Genomic DNA, 17,392 nt, shown 5'->3' with positions numbered 1-17,392 from the left:
AGGAATGTCCCCCAGAGCTGTTGCCAGAGAATTTAATCTGAATTTCTCTACCATAAGCCGCCTCCGTCGTTTTTAGAGATTTTGGCAGTACGTCGACCAGCCTCACAACCACAGACTACGTGTATGGCGTCGTGTGGGCGAGCGGTTTTCCAATGTCAACATTTTCAACAGAGTGCCCCATGGTGGCGGTGGGGTTATAATATAAGGTAGGCATAAGCTATGGACAACGAATACAATTGCATTTTATCGATGGCGATTTGAATGCACAGAGATACCGTGATGAGCTCCTGAGGCCCTATTGTTATGCCATTCATCCGCCACCATCACCTCGTGTTTCACTATGATGTATTCCCAGTCACGTGAAATCCATAGATTGGGATCTAATGAATTTATTTGAATTGACTGATTTCCTTATATAAACTGTAACTCAGTAAAATCTTTGAAATTGTCGCATGTTGCGTTTATACTTTTGTTCAGCATTTGAATGTCTCCTTGCTCTTCTCCTCCATCATCACTCTCTCTCCACCTCATTTTTGTTCCTTTTTGTTCTCCTTCATATCCAATTTGACTGTCAAAAAATGTTGTCCTACTTTTTCCAATAGTGGCTCATTTTTTCAGCATAATGATAAAGATATGGATAATCTCATAAAGAAAAACCTACTTGGCCAAAAAAGATACATTTACTATTAGACTACATATCCCATAAGCCCACACAAGGTCGAAATATTGGGCTCGTTTGTGTAATAAGGTGAACACAACAGACTGTAGACGAAAGTCCAGGAGTGAAGTCGGGGGAGGTGCATCTGCGACAGCTGAAAGTCGGACACATAGTTTTCCAACAGGAAGGCTCAGTGCAACATGGAGGTGTTGCAGTTGTTTACAAACATTTTTCTTTGTAATGTCGAAATAACAAGTGTCCAACTTCCATATCACACACGCACAACTGTAAATATATATGTGTACATTGTAGGGTACTAGGGGGTAACTGCCCCCCCCCCCCGTAATTCACATCAAATTATTTCCCCAAAACTTTCTGTGGCTGCCACTGGTCTTGCTCAACAGAAAATGTACTCTGTGTCATCACAACTTTTGGAGATGTTTCAACAAAACTAATTTTTGGTAAGTATATCAAAAAATGTATCATTGAAAAAGTTGATTATATATTCCAATGAAGTTAGATCTATAATTGATTTTTATATATACAAGTAGGAAAGCATTAAGATAAATAATCCACTTGTTTAGAGAGAAAAATTTAGATTTTTGTTGTTGTAAACTAGTAATATGTTGCATGAGTGTGTTGGGGCAACTCACCCCCCCCCTACGGGGTAACTGGCCCCTGGGGGCTGGTTACCCCTTCATGAATATGAATGTGTTTCTACCTGTCATTAGACAATGACTAACCAAGTTAGGGCTAGTTTATGCTAACTTGGTAGCTAGCAACTTCACTGCCAGATTGTCTGAGATAGAATACTGTGGCGATCTGCAGAAACAGCTGTGTGTTATGAGTTATGCTGTTCGTTTGTTGTGTTGGTGGAGCGGCTGGGGGTGGAGCACCGCAAGTTTAAGACCATGCTTAGCCATTGTTCTCTCTCTTACTTTTTTTCTTAACAAGAGATGGTGACGGTTGTTTTATACTGTTATCCTTGGTTTATTTCGCGTGGGCTACACCCAAACAGTAGCCTGTGTTGAGTTGGGTTAATAAATGACTGATAGATTACAGTTAATGTTACTTTATAGCCTTTTAGCAATTTTACATAGCATTCCATGTCATATTCCTGGATAGCTAGCTAAACATTTTTAATGAGAGCTTTTCAATTGCATCTCCCCCTGTTTTCAGTCACAGGTGGCGACTGGATTAGGTGTGAGCAGTGCTGGAGGTGGGCTCATGAGTTGTGCTCCAATTTTAGTGGGGATAGCTTTATTTGTGACCTATGCTCCCGAATGTAATTTGAAAGTCTTGCATTATTCAAACAATATCTAGTGCAATTATACATTATACAATCCATTATATAGAAAAGGAACTACTAGAAAGAACAAAGAAAATGTAATTGCAGGTGAGTTAAAAAGACTACATCAAATAGCCCCATAGTGCAGCTACTAATGGTGATAACACCCCCCCCCCATATTTTATTTAAATAATTTAAATAAGACAACTAGACTTAGATTTTAAGCATTACTTACTAAATAATTTCCAAATAAAACTGATTCAATGGATTTTAACACACCACTTTTTTGTTTTTGTCCTGGCACTACATAGCTAATTCAAATAACCAACTCATCAAGTTTTGATTATTTGAATCAGCTGGGGAGTGCTAGGGTAAAAGCCAAAACGTGGGGCCCCAGGACCGAGTTTGGGAAACACTGCGCTAATGCGACACACTTTGGAAGGAGACTTGACAAAGTGTATTTGTAACGAACGCGCCCATTATCACCCCATTTCCTGTCCGACGGAATCAAGTATTTCCGCTGTTTTCGAGTGACAGTTTAGTCTTCCGCATAATATGCCAAAGACAGCAGGGTGTAAGAACAAAACGACAGGTAGCTAGCTATACAATTAAAGGTAAGATAACAATTTCACCACAGCCTATTGTCATTTGCATACGCTCATTAATCGTTATTAGAATATTTCCAGTTTCGAAAACATATGCACCTATGGAGAATCATTTTCTTGGGCGCAATACTGCCTGCTCACGAGCAGATATCGGTGGACTGTCTTGTTTTTTCCTCCAGCGTCGGTCGGGTCTGTATATGTTGTTGTTGTGCTGAATTCGATGCCATATATGGACATCTATTTAACCAGTTTAACGGATCATAATGATTTAATATCACTAACCCCAATTTGCATTAGGTAAAGTAACTGCACATTTGTGATTAGTTGATGTATTTGGAACAGAACTTGCAACAATGTAGCCAAATGGCCAATTACAAGAAACTCACATAGCAACATTAAGCACAACCGTGAGTGGTTAGTTCCAGTAGTCTCGCGTTGCGATAACTCAAATCACGTCGTTGCCTCGTTTTATAGACGTTGTCTATACTCAATATGCCCCAAACCTAATGCTAGATTTGCATGTTTTCACGTAAAATGTGGCATTTATAAAAACTGAACTAGACGTGAGAATTTGCTTGTCCTCCAGCAAACTTAGACCATGCTTAGGACAGTTTCTAGTGGTTGAAGTATTACATTGCAAGGAGGCTAAAGTAGCCCAGTTCATGAATATGACACTTATTCATAACAAAAACGGGTAGCTAAATTATAAGATGCAAACATTTGCCGTTAGAGAGAAGAGCGAAAATCGATGCATTCTAAAATAAAGGCATTAACGTTACATGTTATATTTCAGTAATTTGGCCTTATCCAGAGCAACTTAGTGCATTCGTCTTAAGATGCATAGGTGGAACAACGCACAGTCAAGTCATAGTATGCACATTTTTCCTCAATCAAGTAGACATCTAGTTCCAACTATTTATTTCATTTCCATGATCATTGCAGAATAAATGACTCACCTTTTCTGACTGATGGTTTCATACTCACGAAATAGCCTATAGCATATCTCATTTTTCCATTGATGTTTATAGGCTACGTCTGAATACTGTAATGTCATATTTCGAGTAGACTATCATTTATAAACATAATACATGCACTGAGTGTACAAAACATTAGGAACATCCCTTTTGGCCTCAGAACAGTCTCAATTCGTTGGGCATGGGCTACAAGCTGTCGATAGCGTTGACGCTTCACACTGTTGTCAGGATGTCCTTTGGGTGGTGGATCATTCATGATACACACAGGAAACTTGAGTGTGAAATACCCAGCAGCATTGTAGTTCTTTGACACACTTAAACCGGGGCACCTGGCATCTACTACCATACCCCGTTCAAAGGCACTTACATTTTTTGTCTTACCCATTCACCCACTGAGTTAACCACACACAATCTATGTCTCAAGGCTTAAAAATACTTAATTGACCTGTCTCCTCCCCTTCATCTACACTGATTGAAGTGGATTTAACAGATGACCTCAATAAGGGATCCTAGCTTTCACTTGGGTTCACCTGGTCAGTCTGTATTTGTATTTAATATGAATCCCCATTACCTGCTGCCAAGACAGCAGCTACTCTTCTTGGGGTCCAGCAAAATTAAGGCAGTTATACAATTTAAAAAAACATTACAATACATTCACAACAAATTTCACATTAAGTGTTTGTCCTCTGGCCCCTACTCTACCACACATATACAACACAAAATAATGTGTACCTGTGTGTGTATAGTGCATATGTTATTGTGTTTGTGTATGCATGTGTCTGTGCCTATGTTTTTTGGTTTCACAGGCCCTGCTGTTCCATAAAGTGTATTTGTATTGTTTTTTAAAATCAAATTTTACTGCTTGCATGAGTTACTTGATGTGGAATAGAGTTCCATGTAGTCATAGCTCTATGTAGTACTATGCACCTCCCATAGTCAGTTTGGGATTTAGGGACTGTGAAGAGACCTCTGGCTTGTCTTGTGGGCTGTGCATGGGTGTCTGAGCTGTGCATTCAACATGTCAATACCTCTCACAAATACAAGTAGTGATGAAGTCCATCTCTCCTCCACTTTCAGCCAGGAGAGATTGACATGCATATGATTAATTATAGATCTCTGTGCTGTTCTATTTTGTTGCACGTGACCAATTGACTAAACAGTTGTCCAGGTGTAACAAAACTAGGGCCTGCAGGACCTGCCTTGTTGATAGTTCTGTTAAGAAGGTAGAAACGAGGGCCTGCAGGACCTGCCTTGTTGATAGTGCTGTTAAGAAGGTAGAGTAGCGCTTTATTCCGGACATACTTCTCACTATCTTAGCTATTGTTATATCAACATGTTTTGACCATGAAAGTATTGCTCAATTTCCACATTATTTATTACAAGATTTAGTTGAGGTTCAGGGTTTAGTGGCACTTTAGTATTGTCAGTGTAACACTATAGCTTCCGTCCCTCTCCTCGCCCCTACCTGGGCTCGAACCACGAACACATCGACAACAGCCACCCTCGAAGCATCGTTACCCATCGCTCCACAAAAGCCGTGGCCCTTGCAGAGCAAGGGGGGAACAACTACTCCAAGTCTCAGAGTGCGTGATGTTTGAAACGCTATTAGCGCACACCCAGCTAACTAGCTAGACCTTTCACATCGATTACACCAGCCTAATCTCGGGAGCTGATGGGCATGAAGTCATAAACGGCTCAATGCTTGAAGCATTGCGAAGAGCTGCTGCCAAAATGCACGAAAGTGCTTTTTGAATGATTGCTTACGAGCCTGCTGCTGCCTACCATCGCTCAGTCAGACTGCTATATCAAATCATAGACTTAATTATAACATAACACACAGAAATACGAGCCTTTGGTCATTAATATGGTCCACTCCGGAAACTATCATTTCCAAAACAAAACGTTTATTTCAGTGAAATACAGAACCGTTCTGTATTTTATCTAATGGGTGGCATCCCTAAGTCTAAATATTGCTGTTACATTGTGAAACCTTAAATGTTATGTCATAATTATGTAAAATTCTGGCAAATTAGTTTGTAACAAGCCAGGCCGCCCAAACTGTTGCAAATACCCAGACTCTGCGTGAAATGAACACAAGAGAAATGACACAATTTCACCTGGTTAATATTGCCTGCTAACCTGAATTTCTTTTAGCTAAATATGCAGGTTTAAAAATATATACTTGTGTATTGATTTTAAGAAAGGCATTGGTGTTTATGGTTAGGTACAGTCGTGCAACGATTGCGCTATTTTTCGCAAATGCACTTTTGTTAAATCATCCCACGTTTGGTGAAGTTGGCTGTCTTTGTTAGGAAGAAATAGTCTTCACACTGTTCGCAACGAGCCAGGCGGCCCAAACTGCTGCATATACCCTGAGTCTGTTGCAATTTACCTAGTTGAAAGAAATTCATGTTAGCAGGCAATATTAACTAAATATGCCAGTTTAAAAATATATACTTGTGTTTTGATTTTAAGAAAGGCATTGATGTTTATGGTTAGGTACCCGTTGGCGCAACGACAGTCCTTTTTCGCAAATGCACCGCATCGATAATATGCAACGCAGGACAGATGGATAAACTAGTAATATCATTAACCATGTGTAGTTAACTAGTGATTATGATTGTTTTTTATAAGATAAGTTTAATGCTAGTTAGCAACTTACCTGTGCTTCTTACTGCATTTGCGTAACAGGCAGGCTCCTCGTGGAGTACAATGAGTCAGGTGGTTAGAGCGTTGGACTAGTTAACTGTAAGGTTGCAAGATTGAATCCCTGAGCTGACAAGGTAAAAATCTGTCGTTCTGCCCCTGAACAAGGAGGTTAACCCACTGTTCCTAGGCCGTTATTGAAAATAAGAATGTGTTCTTAACTGACTTGCCTAGTTAAATAATGGTGTAAAAAAATATAAAAAAATCTGCCAACTCGGTGTCCAAAAAATACAGATTTCCGATTGTTATGAAAACTTGAAATCGGCCCTAATTAATCGGCCATTCTGATTAATCGGTCGACCTCTAATCTGTATCGACACATGCTCCAATGATTCACTTAGCAACTGTTCTCTCTGCATGGTGTTTTGGGAAACGGCCGTTGTAGGAAAGATACATTGTTAAAACACTTGTAAGTTCCATCGCTATAGGGAAACCAGGCCCAAACTAGGGTTTGAGAAGTGAAAAATCCTTCCTTGTTAATTTTCTCTGAACACAAAGATTCAAGCTAATGTGTTAAGTAGTTGAACATGTTATTACTCCAACCTCTTGAAAGTGAAACACGTTTAAATTTGTTAAAAACAACTTTATATCGAAGGAGTGCCTTTTGATTTGATGACCGTTAGACCCGATGACATGTTTCTGTGCATGAGCTTAGCTAGCTAACATCAAAGACATCGCCAAACAGGGAAGCAGGTTCTGCCTATGTTTTGGGGGGCTATATCAGCTTTAATATGGCATATAGATTGTAGCTTCCATCAATGTAATTGTCTGCATCATGATGGGGTTAGGGGAACATAAAAGGAAAATATATTTGACATTATGTTCCCCTAACCCCACCACTAATTGGAGTAAACTAATTGAAAACAACACTTAGGCTTCTCCTTCCAGCTTATACACACTACACATTTTACGGACACATATTTTACAATAGTTATTTTTAATCCCATCCTTCAGCTGCTCTATTTCCCCTCCCATCTACAGTGCATTCAGAAAGTATTCAGACCCCTTGACTTTTTCCACATAATGACGGAACGAACAGGTTTTTGGAAATATCACATTTACATAATTCAGACCCTTTACTCAGTACTTTGTTGAAACACCTTTGGCAGCGATTACTGCCTAGAGTCTTCTTGGGTATGACGCTACAACCTTGGCACACCTGTATTTGGGGAGTTTCTCCCATTTCTTCTCTGCAGATCCTCTCAAGCTCTGTCAGGTTGGATGGGGAGCGTTGCTGGTTTAAGTCCGGGGTCTGGCTGTGCCACTCAAGGACATTCCGAGACATCCCGAAGCCACTCCTGCTTTGTCTTGATTGTTTGCTTAGGGTCGTCATCCTGTTGGAAGGTGAACCTTTGCCCCAGTCTGAGGTCCAGAGAGCTCTGGAGTAGGTTTTCATCAAGGATCCCTCTGTACTTTCTCCGTTCACCTTTCCCTCAATCCTGACTAGTCGATGCTGCCACCACCTTAGGGATGGTGCTAGGTTTCCTCTAGACGTGACGCTTGGTATTCAGCACAAAGAGTTCAATGTTGGTCTCATCAGACCAGAGAATCCAAGCAGGCTGTCATGTGCCTTTAACTGAGGAGTGGCTTCCATCTGGCCACTCTACCATAAAGGCCTGATTTAGTGGAATGCTGCAGAGATGGTTGTCTTTCTGGAAGGTTCTCCCATCCCCAGTCCCCAGCTCTGTCAGAGTGACCATCGGGTTCTTGGCCACCTCCTTGACCAAGGCCCTACTCCCCCGACTGCTCAGTTTGCCCGGGCAGCCAGCTCTAGGAAGAGTCTTGGTGGTTCCAAAGTTCTTCAATTTAAGACTGATGGAGGCCATTTTGTTCTTGGTAACCTTCCATGCTGCAGACATTTTTTGGTACCCTTCCCCAGATCCGTGCCTCGACACAATCCTGTCTCGGAGCTCTACGGACAATTCCTTCGACCTCATGGCTTGGTTTTTGTTCTGACATGCACTGTCAACTGTGGGACCTTATATAGACCGGTATGTGCCTTTCCAAAGCATGTCCAATCAATTGAATTTACAACCGGTGGATCAAGTTGTAGAAACATCTCAAGGATGATCGATGGAGACAGGATGCACCTGAGCTCAATTTGAGTCTCATAGCAAAGGGTCTGAATACTTATGTAAATAAGGTATATTTGTAATTCTTTTTCTACATTTGCAAACATCTCTAAAAACAAGTTATGCTTTGTCATTACAGGGTATTGTGTATAAATTGATGAGGGAAAAATGCACTTAATCCATTTTAGAATAAGGCTGTAATGTAACAATGTGGATAAAGTCAAGGGGTCTGAATATTTTCCGAATGCAGTGCATGTACATTATGTGTGCTGGGGTGTATGGATAGAATCTGTAGTATATCTGAAGAATAGTATATGTACAGCAATAGTTAAATATGTTATGTACAATATACATTCAGTCACACTTGAGGGAGGCTTTTAATGCAAGTAATGAGGATGAAAGGTTTTAAGCAGAGCCATAGATGTAAATAGATGGCTCTGGTTTCAAGTATTATTTTACATGGGGTAATATACTAAAGTAAATATAGGTCTACGGCCTGCATTTGAAGTAAAAGCAGGCAAGCAAATCGAATTGACCCTTTCCTTGATGTGAAATGTAAACCACATTTACTGAAGGCCTGGCTTTTTTCTTTTTCAGCTGAGGCAGGGATGCATCTGACATCCATCCGCAGTGATCGTCACTGGATGTGATAAGTAGGCGGGCCTTCTTCTGACCAGTCGACGGGGCCAATAGCTGCAAGCAGCAGTTGTGGGCACACCCCTTGAGTGGTGGGCGTTGCCAAAGCTACTCGGCCTTTACTATCATTGGCTGTGACTGGAGGAGCAACCAAGTAGCTGACTGACGCTTCATTAGTGGGTGGACCCAGTCCAGAGTGAAAGGCGTGGCCAGTTATGGAGAGCATAAGTGGTAGCAGCGTGGACTCGAGAAACACCCTTCGGGGCATAAACACCACACCTCTCTTGGCCCGCATAGAGTCTTATGAGGCTAGCGAGAAGAAGTGCATCTCCGATGTCAGGAGGACATTCTGCCTCTTTGTCACCTTCGACCTCCTCTTCATCACCTTGCTCTGGATCATTGAGCTCAATGTAAGTTGTTTTTTTAATGCATCATGAACACAAACTCCTGGTAAGTGCAGTCTGAACATGTGCGAACTCTTGCAATGAGGGTTTTCAGTCCCAATTCAATGACAACATGAATGAATGAATCGCTCCTGTTAACTTCATGCTCCGGTTTAGTGCACACTGTCACTACACGACAGTTGTACCAAGCTGTTGTATTTACCAGGCCCTTTCATAGCTTATTAACGTATTGATAGAGCTCAATATTGACCACTGTAGTTTAAGATAAATGTATCGATGTATGAATCATTTTGAAACGCTACCTTTTGTTACTAGGAAAATTTTTCCATTACTGCTAACGTGTATCCGAAGTGCACTTCATTTACTCTAACAGGATTTTAAAAGCTATATAGCTTTTTCTGAACTTCTACTTACAATATCAAAAGCACCCCCCCCCCCCCCCCATATTTTATTGTAGTCCTGCATATGGAGTTTACATAACACGGCCTTTTACTTCACAAACAGGCGTATTCATTATGCCGATTCGGTTGCAAAACGTTTTGCAACCGTTTACTCCAAATGGAAACCGTTTTGCAAAAAAATGGGAGTTTCAATTGGACAACTTCAATTTGGTCCCTTTTCATTCTGTTTGGTTCTTAAACAGTTTCCTTTGAAAGACTTATTGAATCCACTCCTGGTTTCAGTGTCTTTTCATTGTGGTAAGATAACACTTCTCATTGTTAAACAGAGTAGGCCAGTTGTAACCAGCATTGGCCACTAGACTATGGCCAGCTGATCTCTCCTTAACGTCTTGGATATAGGGGGCGCTCTTTTAATTTATGGATAAAAAACGTTCCCAAGATATTTTGTCACATTTGCTATCGAACTGAGTCTCCCCATTGAAAACATCTGAAGTTCTTCAAAGGTAAATGATTTTATTTGAATGCTTTTCTTGTTTTTGTGAATGTTGCCTGCTGAATGCCTGGCTTAATGCTATGCTAGCTATCAATACTCTTACACAAATGCTTGTGTAGCTATGGTTGAAAAGCATATTTTGAAAATCTGAGATGACAGTGTTGTTAGCAAAAGGCTAAGCTTGAGAGCTAGCATATTTATTTCATTTCATTTGCGATTTTCATGAATAGTTAACGTTGCGTTATGGTAATGAGCTTGAGGCTATAATTACGCTCCCGGATACGGGATTGCTCGACGCTAGAGGTTAAACCATCAAAACACACTAAAATCACCTGCACAGCTGATCTCAATTGCAACCATCATCTGCCACCGTTTCACCGCTCCATAATGCGAATGGCAAATTTACCAAGTTTACCATGGCAAATCTACTTGTAAGGCGTCTTTCTCAAACTCAACACTCTAATGTACTTGTCCTCTTGTTCAGTTGAGTGGGAGGCCCCGGTGCACTTTCTATTCTGGTTAGGGCCAGTTTGCGCTTTTCTGTGAAGGGATTAGTACACAGCATTGTACGAGATCTTCAGTTTCTTGGTAATTTCTCGCATGGAATAGCCTTCATTTCTCAGAACAAGAATAGACCAATGAGTTTCAGATTTTTTTTTGTTTCTGGCCATTTTGAGCCTGTAATTGAACCCACAAATGCTGATGCTCCAGATACTCAACTAGTCTGAAGGCCAGTTTTATTGCTTCTTTAAATCAGCACAACAGTTTTCAGCTGTGCTTACATAATTGCAAAAAGGTTTTCTAATGATCAATTAACCTTTTAAAATGATACACTTGGATTAGCTAACACAACATACCATTGGAACACAGGAGTGGTGGTTGCTGTTAATGGTTCTTTGTAGGTATTCCATAAAATTGGCCGTTTCCAGCTACAATAGTAATTTACAACATTAACAATGTCTACACTGTATTTCTGATCAATTTTATGCTATTTTAAGCACATTTTTTGTCAATTTTCTTTCAAAAACCCAAGACATTTCTAAGTGAAACTTTGGAACGGTAGTGTACATATAGATAGGGGTAAAATGAACTAGGCAATCAGGATAGATAATAAACTGCAGGTGTGTGTGTGGGTATAGTTTAGTGAGCGTGCATAGAGTCGGTCCAAGAGAGTCAGTGCAAATAGGCAGGGTGGCCATTTGGTTAACTTTTCAGCAGTCTTATGGCATTGGGGTTAACACTCTATAGGAGCCTTTGGGTCCCAGACTTAGTGCTCCTTGTGGTGCGGTAGCAGAGAGGACAGTCAATGGCTTGGGTGGCTGGAGTCTTTGAAAATGTTTAGGGCCTTCCTGCCTGGTCCTGGATGCAGGGAGCTCGGCTCCAGTGATGTACTGGGCCATATGCACTACCCTCTGTAGTAGCGCCTTGCGGATGCCAAGCAGTTGCCATAACAAGTGTTGATGCAGCCAGTCAAGATGCTCTCAATGGTGCAGCTGTTTAACTTATTGTGGATCCTAGGGCCCATGCCGACTGTTTCAGCCTCCTGATGGGGAAGAGGTGCTGTGCCCTGTTGGTGTGTTTGGACCATAATAGGTCCTTCGTGATGTGGACACTGAGGAACTTGATGCTGCCAACCCGCTCATTCATGTGAATTGGGGTGTGCTTGGCCCTACTTTTTCTGTAGTCCACAACACTGCCAGGTCACTGACCTCCTCCTTATAGGATGTCAAGTCATCAGTGATCAGGCTAATATATTCAACTTTTTCCAGCCCATGGTGTTGCGTGTGAATGTTTATCCTTTTAAGCTTGGAAAAGAGACATTTTCAGTCTGAACAGACTTGGACCACACAAAGTGATTGCTTTGTGTCACACACCCTCTCCACCAAATAGCAGACGGGAAGCAAAATAGTGATTGCTTTGTGTCACAGTTAGCCATTGATTCCTTCCTAACCACGCATGGTTGAATTAGCAATTTCCGCCTTGTGTAATATTTATGTCCAATGGCCGATGAGCACCAATATGTTTTATCAATAATTGAAAAGGATTTGCCAGTAGATTGTCAATGTGATAAATAATAACTGCTTGTCTAGTTAGCTAGCTAAGATTTTGATTTTGAAATGATCAGTCCAATCAAAGTTATGGTAAATATAACATTTGACGTCTTATCTGTGGCCAATTAATTCATGCTTTAGATGGGCACTTCTAATGTAAATCTATGGCAGCACCCAAGGGGGCTTGAACTGCCTAGTGCTCCCTGAAGATTCTGCGGCAGTGTAGTGTCCCCATGAGTGACAGAACACTGAGCCAATCACAGCGCAGCTAGAGAACATCGCCAACACCTACTCTCTGCTTCTGCTGGCTGCTCCTCCATCACAGAAAGCAGTGAGTTAGGTTGAAACGCCTGCATTTTGGAGCTGCCTTACTCGAGTCCATGTTTAAATGCAACTTTATTAACTCAACCATTTTTATTTTTTTACATTCCACGAATCGCTTTCTCCTTTGCTGGAGTCTCATTCTGCAGGAGTTTCCCCCTGAAATCATGTCAGTGGTAAGGACAACTTGGTTGCTGATCACATGTACAGCTGATTCTCAAGATCTTGCACACTAATGAGATGCTATTGAGCCCACAATACTAAACTGTCTGAGCCAATGACTACATGCTTTCTGGTAAATTTTGATTCTAATACTGGGTGGGGTGAATATATTTGAAATGACATGCTTTTTTTAACTAGTAAATAGTAGCCTACAGCAAAGTATTTAAGTCATTTCTATCTTGTTAACAATTTATGCTAGTTAGTTTTTGCTTCCATGTGGGTTTAGCTTGCTTGAGCCTGCTAACTGAGTGTTAATTCACCTGTTTCCATACATGTTTAATTTTAGAACATTTATTTTACAAAGAAGGAATTAGAATAAACTGCTTACCTATTTATCTGTACATGGAATTTTATATTTTTTTACTCATTTTTTTTTCTAGTCTTTACAGGAAAATGTCATGGCACTATCTGATGTGTGGAGACATTTCACTGCAGCTAATGTAGAAGGGAAAAGCTGTGTACATTTGCAAATACTGTGCCAAATCATATGTGAAGAATGCAACAAAGAAGCAGAATCATCTGGCCAAATGCATAAAGTTCCCTCAGCGCTCACAACAAGCAACCTCTGACAAAAATCCCTCTGCTTCTATTCGAGTTGAAAATGATGAATGACACCTTATCGATAGGAACAGCTCATGGTCCTCTTGGAATCAACGTTTTTTTGGCTCAATGGAAGAACGTAGTCAGAAATTATGATGAATGTCTTGCTCAAGCTGTGTATGCAACTGGTTCACCTCTGATGCTCACTGGCAATGTGTATTGGAAGAGATTTCTGAATGTTCTTCACCCAGCATACACCCCTCCAACCAGACATGCTTTATCTACTAATTTGCTGGATGCAGAGTTCAAGTGAAGGTCAAGCAAATCATATTGCAATCATCTCTGATGGGTGGTTGAATGTTCTACATCTCCACCCCTCAACCAGTATTCTACAAGAGCAAAGACACCGTGGACAACAGACACAAATGTCTCTACATTGCAGATGAGCTGAAGGCAGTCATCAATAACCTTGGACCACAGAAGGTATTTTCACTGGTGACAGACAATGCTTTGAACATGAAGGCTGCATGGTCTAAAGTGGATGAGTCCTACCCTCACATCACACCCTTTGGTTGTGCTACTCATGCATTGAATCTGCTCCTCAAGGACATCATTGCACTGAAAACAATGGATACACTACAAGGGAGCCAAGGAAATGGTTAGGTGTGTGAAGGGTCATTAAGTTATAGCAGCAATCTACCTCACCAAGGAAAGTGAGAAGAATTATAGCACCACCTTGAAGCTGCCCAGCAACACCCGTTGGGGGTGGTGTTATCATGTTTGACAGTCTTCTGGAGGGGAAAGAGTCTCTCCAAGAAATGGCCATATCATAGTCTGCCGATATGGACAGCCCCATCAAGAGGATCCTCCTGGAGGATGTATTTTGGGAGAGAGTGGTAAGCAGCCTGAAACCTATAGCAGTAGCCATTGCACGGATTGAGGGAGACCATGCCATCCGATCTGCTGTTCATACTCTGCTTGCAAATGTAAGAAATCCGTACTGCCCTGCCCACTTCACTGTTGCTCCAAGCAGAGGAAATTGCAGTTCTGAAATACATCAAAAAGCGTGAAGTCTTCTGCCTGAAACCCATACACACCGCAGCATATATGTTAGACCCCAAATATGCTGGCAAGAGCATCCTGTCTGGTGCAGAGATCAACAAGGCCTATGGTGTCATCACTACAGTGTCTCACCACTTTGGCCTGAATGAGGGCAAGGTTCTTGGCAATCTGGCGAAGTACACTCACAAGCAAGAGCTTTGGGATGGAGATGCAATATGGCAGTTGTGGCAATATATCGCATCAGCCACCTGGTGGAAGGGACTTTGGATCTGAGGCTCTTTCCCCTGTTGCCTCCTTCCTCCAAATCCCACCATCTCCCGCCTCAGAGCGCAACTGTTCCTTGTTTAGGAACACACACCAAAGCACGCAACAGGCTGGCCATACAAGGGTTGAAAAATTGGTGGCCATCCTCAACAAGGTTGGACAGTGAAGATGAGGCCTTGGAGTCTGATGTTCAAGAGGTGGACATTGAGGTCCAGGGAAAAGATATGGAAGCCTGAGGAAGACAACCAAAGTTTTTGTCTAGAAACTATCATTTTACAGATGTATGTTGAAAACATTTTTGGGAGATGCAATGGGTCATTGGGAATCATTCAATATTCCCTTTTGTTGTTCAGTGAAATCATCCCATGTGAAGAGTCAACTCATTTAATTAAAGTTCAATTCGTAACAAATATTTTTTCTATTGGAAGGATTTAATCATTTGCAATGTCTACTTATGATAAGGTGAAAGGTTTGTTTCTGTCTCCATATTATATATCCAATGCAAAAAACACTTTTTGAATGGTATGAATATTAATTCCTGTTATTTCCCATGGAAAGTTTCCACCTGAATATTCCCCAAAATGTGCAACCTTAGCAGCTGGCATGAGAGATGTTAGAAGAGCTTTACTGGTGTTCAGCGCTTCCTCATTGAGTTTGAAAAACAAAACCTTTTATCTTGTTTTCCCCCTTTACTTTTTACTCCATATTATACGTTTTTGTGGGTTTTGGTTGGATTTTCTGGGGCAAATTTAGTGGGCACACATGGTGGGTGTCTTTTAGGACCCACTTTCTTGTTGCTAGTCAACTTTCAGTGGACACCTAATGAACACTCCACTTGCTTCCTTTTGGTTGTTAGTGACTGTTAGTTCCCACTTCTGTTTTGAGCTGCTACATTTTTGGATTCTTTTTGGGGAACGTAACATGTCACAAGACTCGTGAATACAACCCTCATGAATACAACCAACTTATTGGGTCAGGGACCTCAACCCTCGAATTATTTTTATATTATCATTTTTTAAAACTTTGGTACTCTGGACTCTGTCCTGGCCTTTCAAGGCCGCATTGAGACAATGACTTATCAGTGACCCAAGACCTGCTCAGATAATCCCTACTATTGTGTCACCGAGCTGTCGTAGTACTGCTGCAAATGTAGATTTTCCCAGGAGTGTTGGCAGTCATAATGTAAGTAACCTAATTTGTTCTAAATGCCTGTCAATCCGACAGCTATTATCATCTGCCTATGATCCTGAGTTATACTGTTTAGCACGGAGATGTTTTTCCCTAGTAAGGTCGCCCACTGTGAGCAGTTCACCCTGTACTATCAGCTCAAATATAAATATCGCTGTCATATGTCTACCTCTAAACCTCCCAGTAAAGCAATAAAAACCAAGAATCCCAGAAAAGCGCCAAAAAACAACTATGTAGCCTAAAAAATAAGGTGCATTAAAGTGATCTTGCTAGCAACAGAACCTGCATATATTGGCTCTGAAACTCACTTGGATAATTCCTTTTGATACAGTGGTAGCAATATATGGTTATAACAGCTGCACTAGACACATGAATGCCAATGGAGGTATTGCTGTTTGAGTCATATTCCTGTAAAGATTAGAGGATCTCATGTCAAATGCTGTTGAAGTAATATGGCTTCATCTGCCTCGCCTAAAGCCTGTTCTTGTGGGAAGTTGCTATTTGACCACCAAGTGTTAACAATCCGTCTCTGGGTAATGTGTGTGAAATGCTTGGTAACGTATGTAATATCAATAGAAGCAGATTTTCTGGGTGATCTAAATATTGACTGGCTTTCATCAAGCTGTCCACAGAAAAAGCTTAACTGTAACCAGTGCCTGCAACCTGGTCCAGGTTATCAGTCAACCTACTAGGGTATTTACAAACGTCACAGGAACTAAGTCTATACAAGTGGATGATTACATCTTTACCAATGTTGTAGAAATCTGCTTTGAAGCAAGATCCACACCCATTGAATGCAGTGATCATAATATAGTAGCCATATCTAGCCATATCACAAAAACAATGTTCCTTGACTGGATTTAAAATGGTTTCTAAGCGATCATAGCGGTTTTAAAATGATTCCGAATGGAGAAGATGTGGAATATTTGTTGGTCTGTGTGTAATGAGTGACATCCTGATTCTGCACTTGAAGCATTTATGAAATTGCTTATTCCAGTTACTAATAAACTTGCACCCATTTAAGAAAAAGATTGTAAAAATTGGTTAAATTGTATGGTTGAGAAGGATGAGGCAAAAGGAATGGCACGCAAGTCTGGCTGCACAACAGATTGGCAAACGTATTGCAAATTTGAGAAATCATGTGACTGAACTGAACAAAAATTATACTATGAAACTAAAATGATATAAAGAATGATTTGTAAGAAGCTTTTAAATGACATTTTGGCCAAAAATGCAAACCCATTTTTGCTGTAGCGTTACGATTTCCCTTCACTGCAACTAAGGGACCAAGGCCAAACTATGTAAAACCACCCCAGACCATTATTCCTTGTCCATTGAACTTCATAGTTGGCACTATGCGGCAGGTAGCGTTCTCTTGTCATCTGCCTAACTCAGATTTGTCCGTCGAACTGCCAGATGGTGAAGTGTGATTCATCACTCCAGAGAACGCGTTTCCACTGCTCCAGAGTCCAAAGGCGGTGCGCTTTACACCACTCCAACCAATGCT

The 17,392-nt window shown here is 41.0% G+C and overlaps 1 protein-coding gene across 8 annotated transcripts in view; it reads left to right on the top strand.

The window, feature by feature from the left end:
• The first annotated feature begins 2,352 nt into the window (after positions 1-2,352).
• The window catches only part of stard3nl (STARD3 N-terminal like), a 39,728-nt gene continuing 24,688 nt past the window's right edge, over positions 2,353-17,392 (top strand). For 4 of the 8 annotated variants that reach the window (XR_002252712.2, XR_002252713.2, XR_004206340.1 and 1 more), the window contains exons 1-2: positions 2,416-2,560; positions 8,901-9,349. Coding sequence is in view for 3 of the 8 variants with exons in the window: in XM_020466530.2 (XP_020322119.1) it covers positions 9,155-9,349 (195 nt within the window). In the remaining 5 variants the exon portion in view is untranslated. Of the gene's footprint in view, positions 2,561-8,900; positions 9,350-17,392 lie in introns of all 8 variants that reach the window. The other 4 variants (XR_002252714.2, XR_004206341.1, XM_020466531.2 and 1 more) reach the window with 2 other exon arrangements.

This window comes from Oncorhynchus kisutch, linkage group LG30, assembly GCF_002021735.2.
Source record: "Oncorhynchus kisutch isolate 150728-3 linkage group LG30, Okis_V2, whole genome shotgun sequence".
In the NCBI taxonomy this organism is placed as follows: domain Eukaryota; kingdom Metazoa; phylum Chordata; class Actinopteri; order Salmoniformes; family Salmonidae; genus Oncorhynchus; species Oncorhynchus kisutch.
Note: the sequence above shows the minus strand (reverse complement) of the source record. Positions and strands in the feature narration are given on the sequence as shown.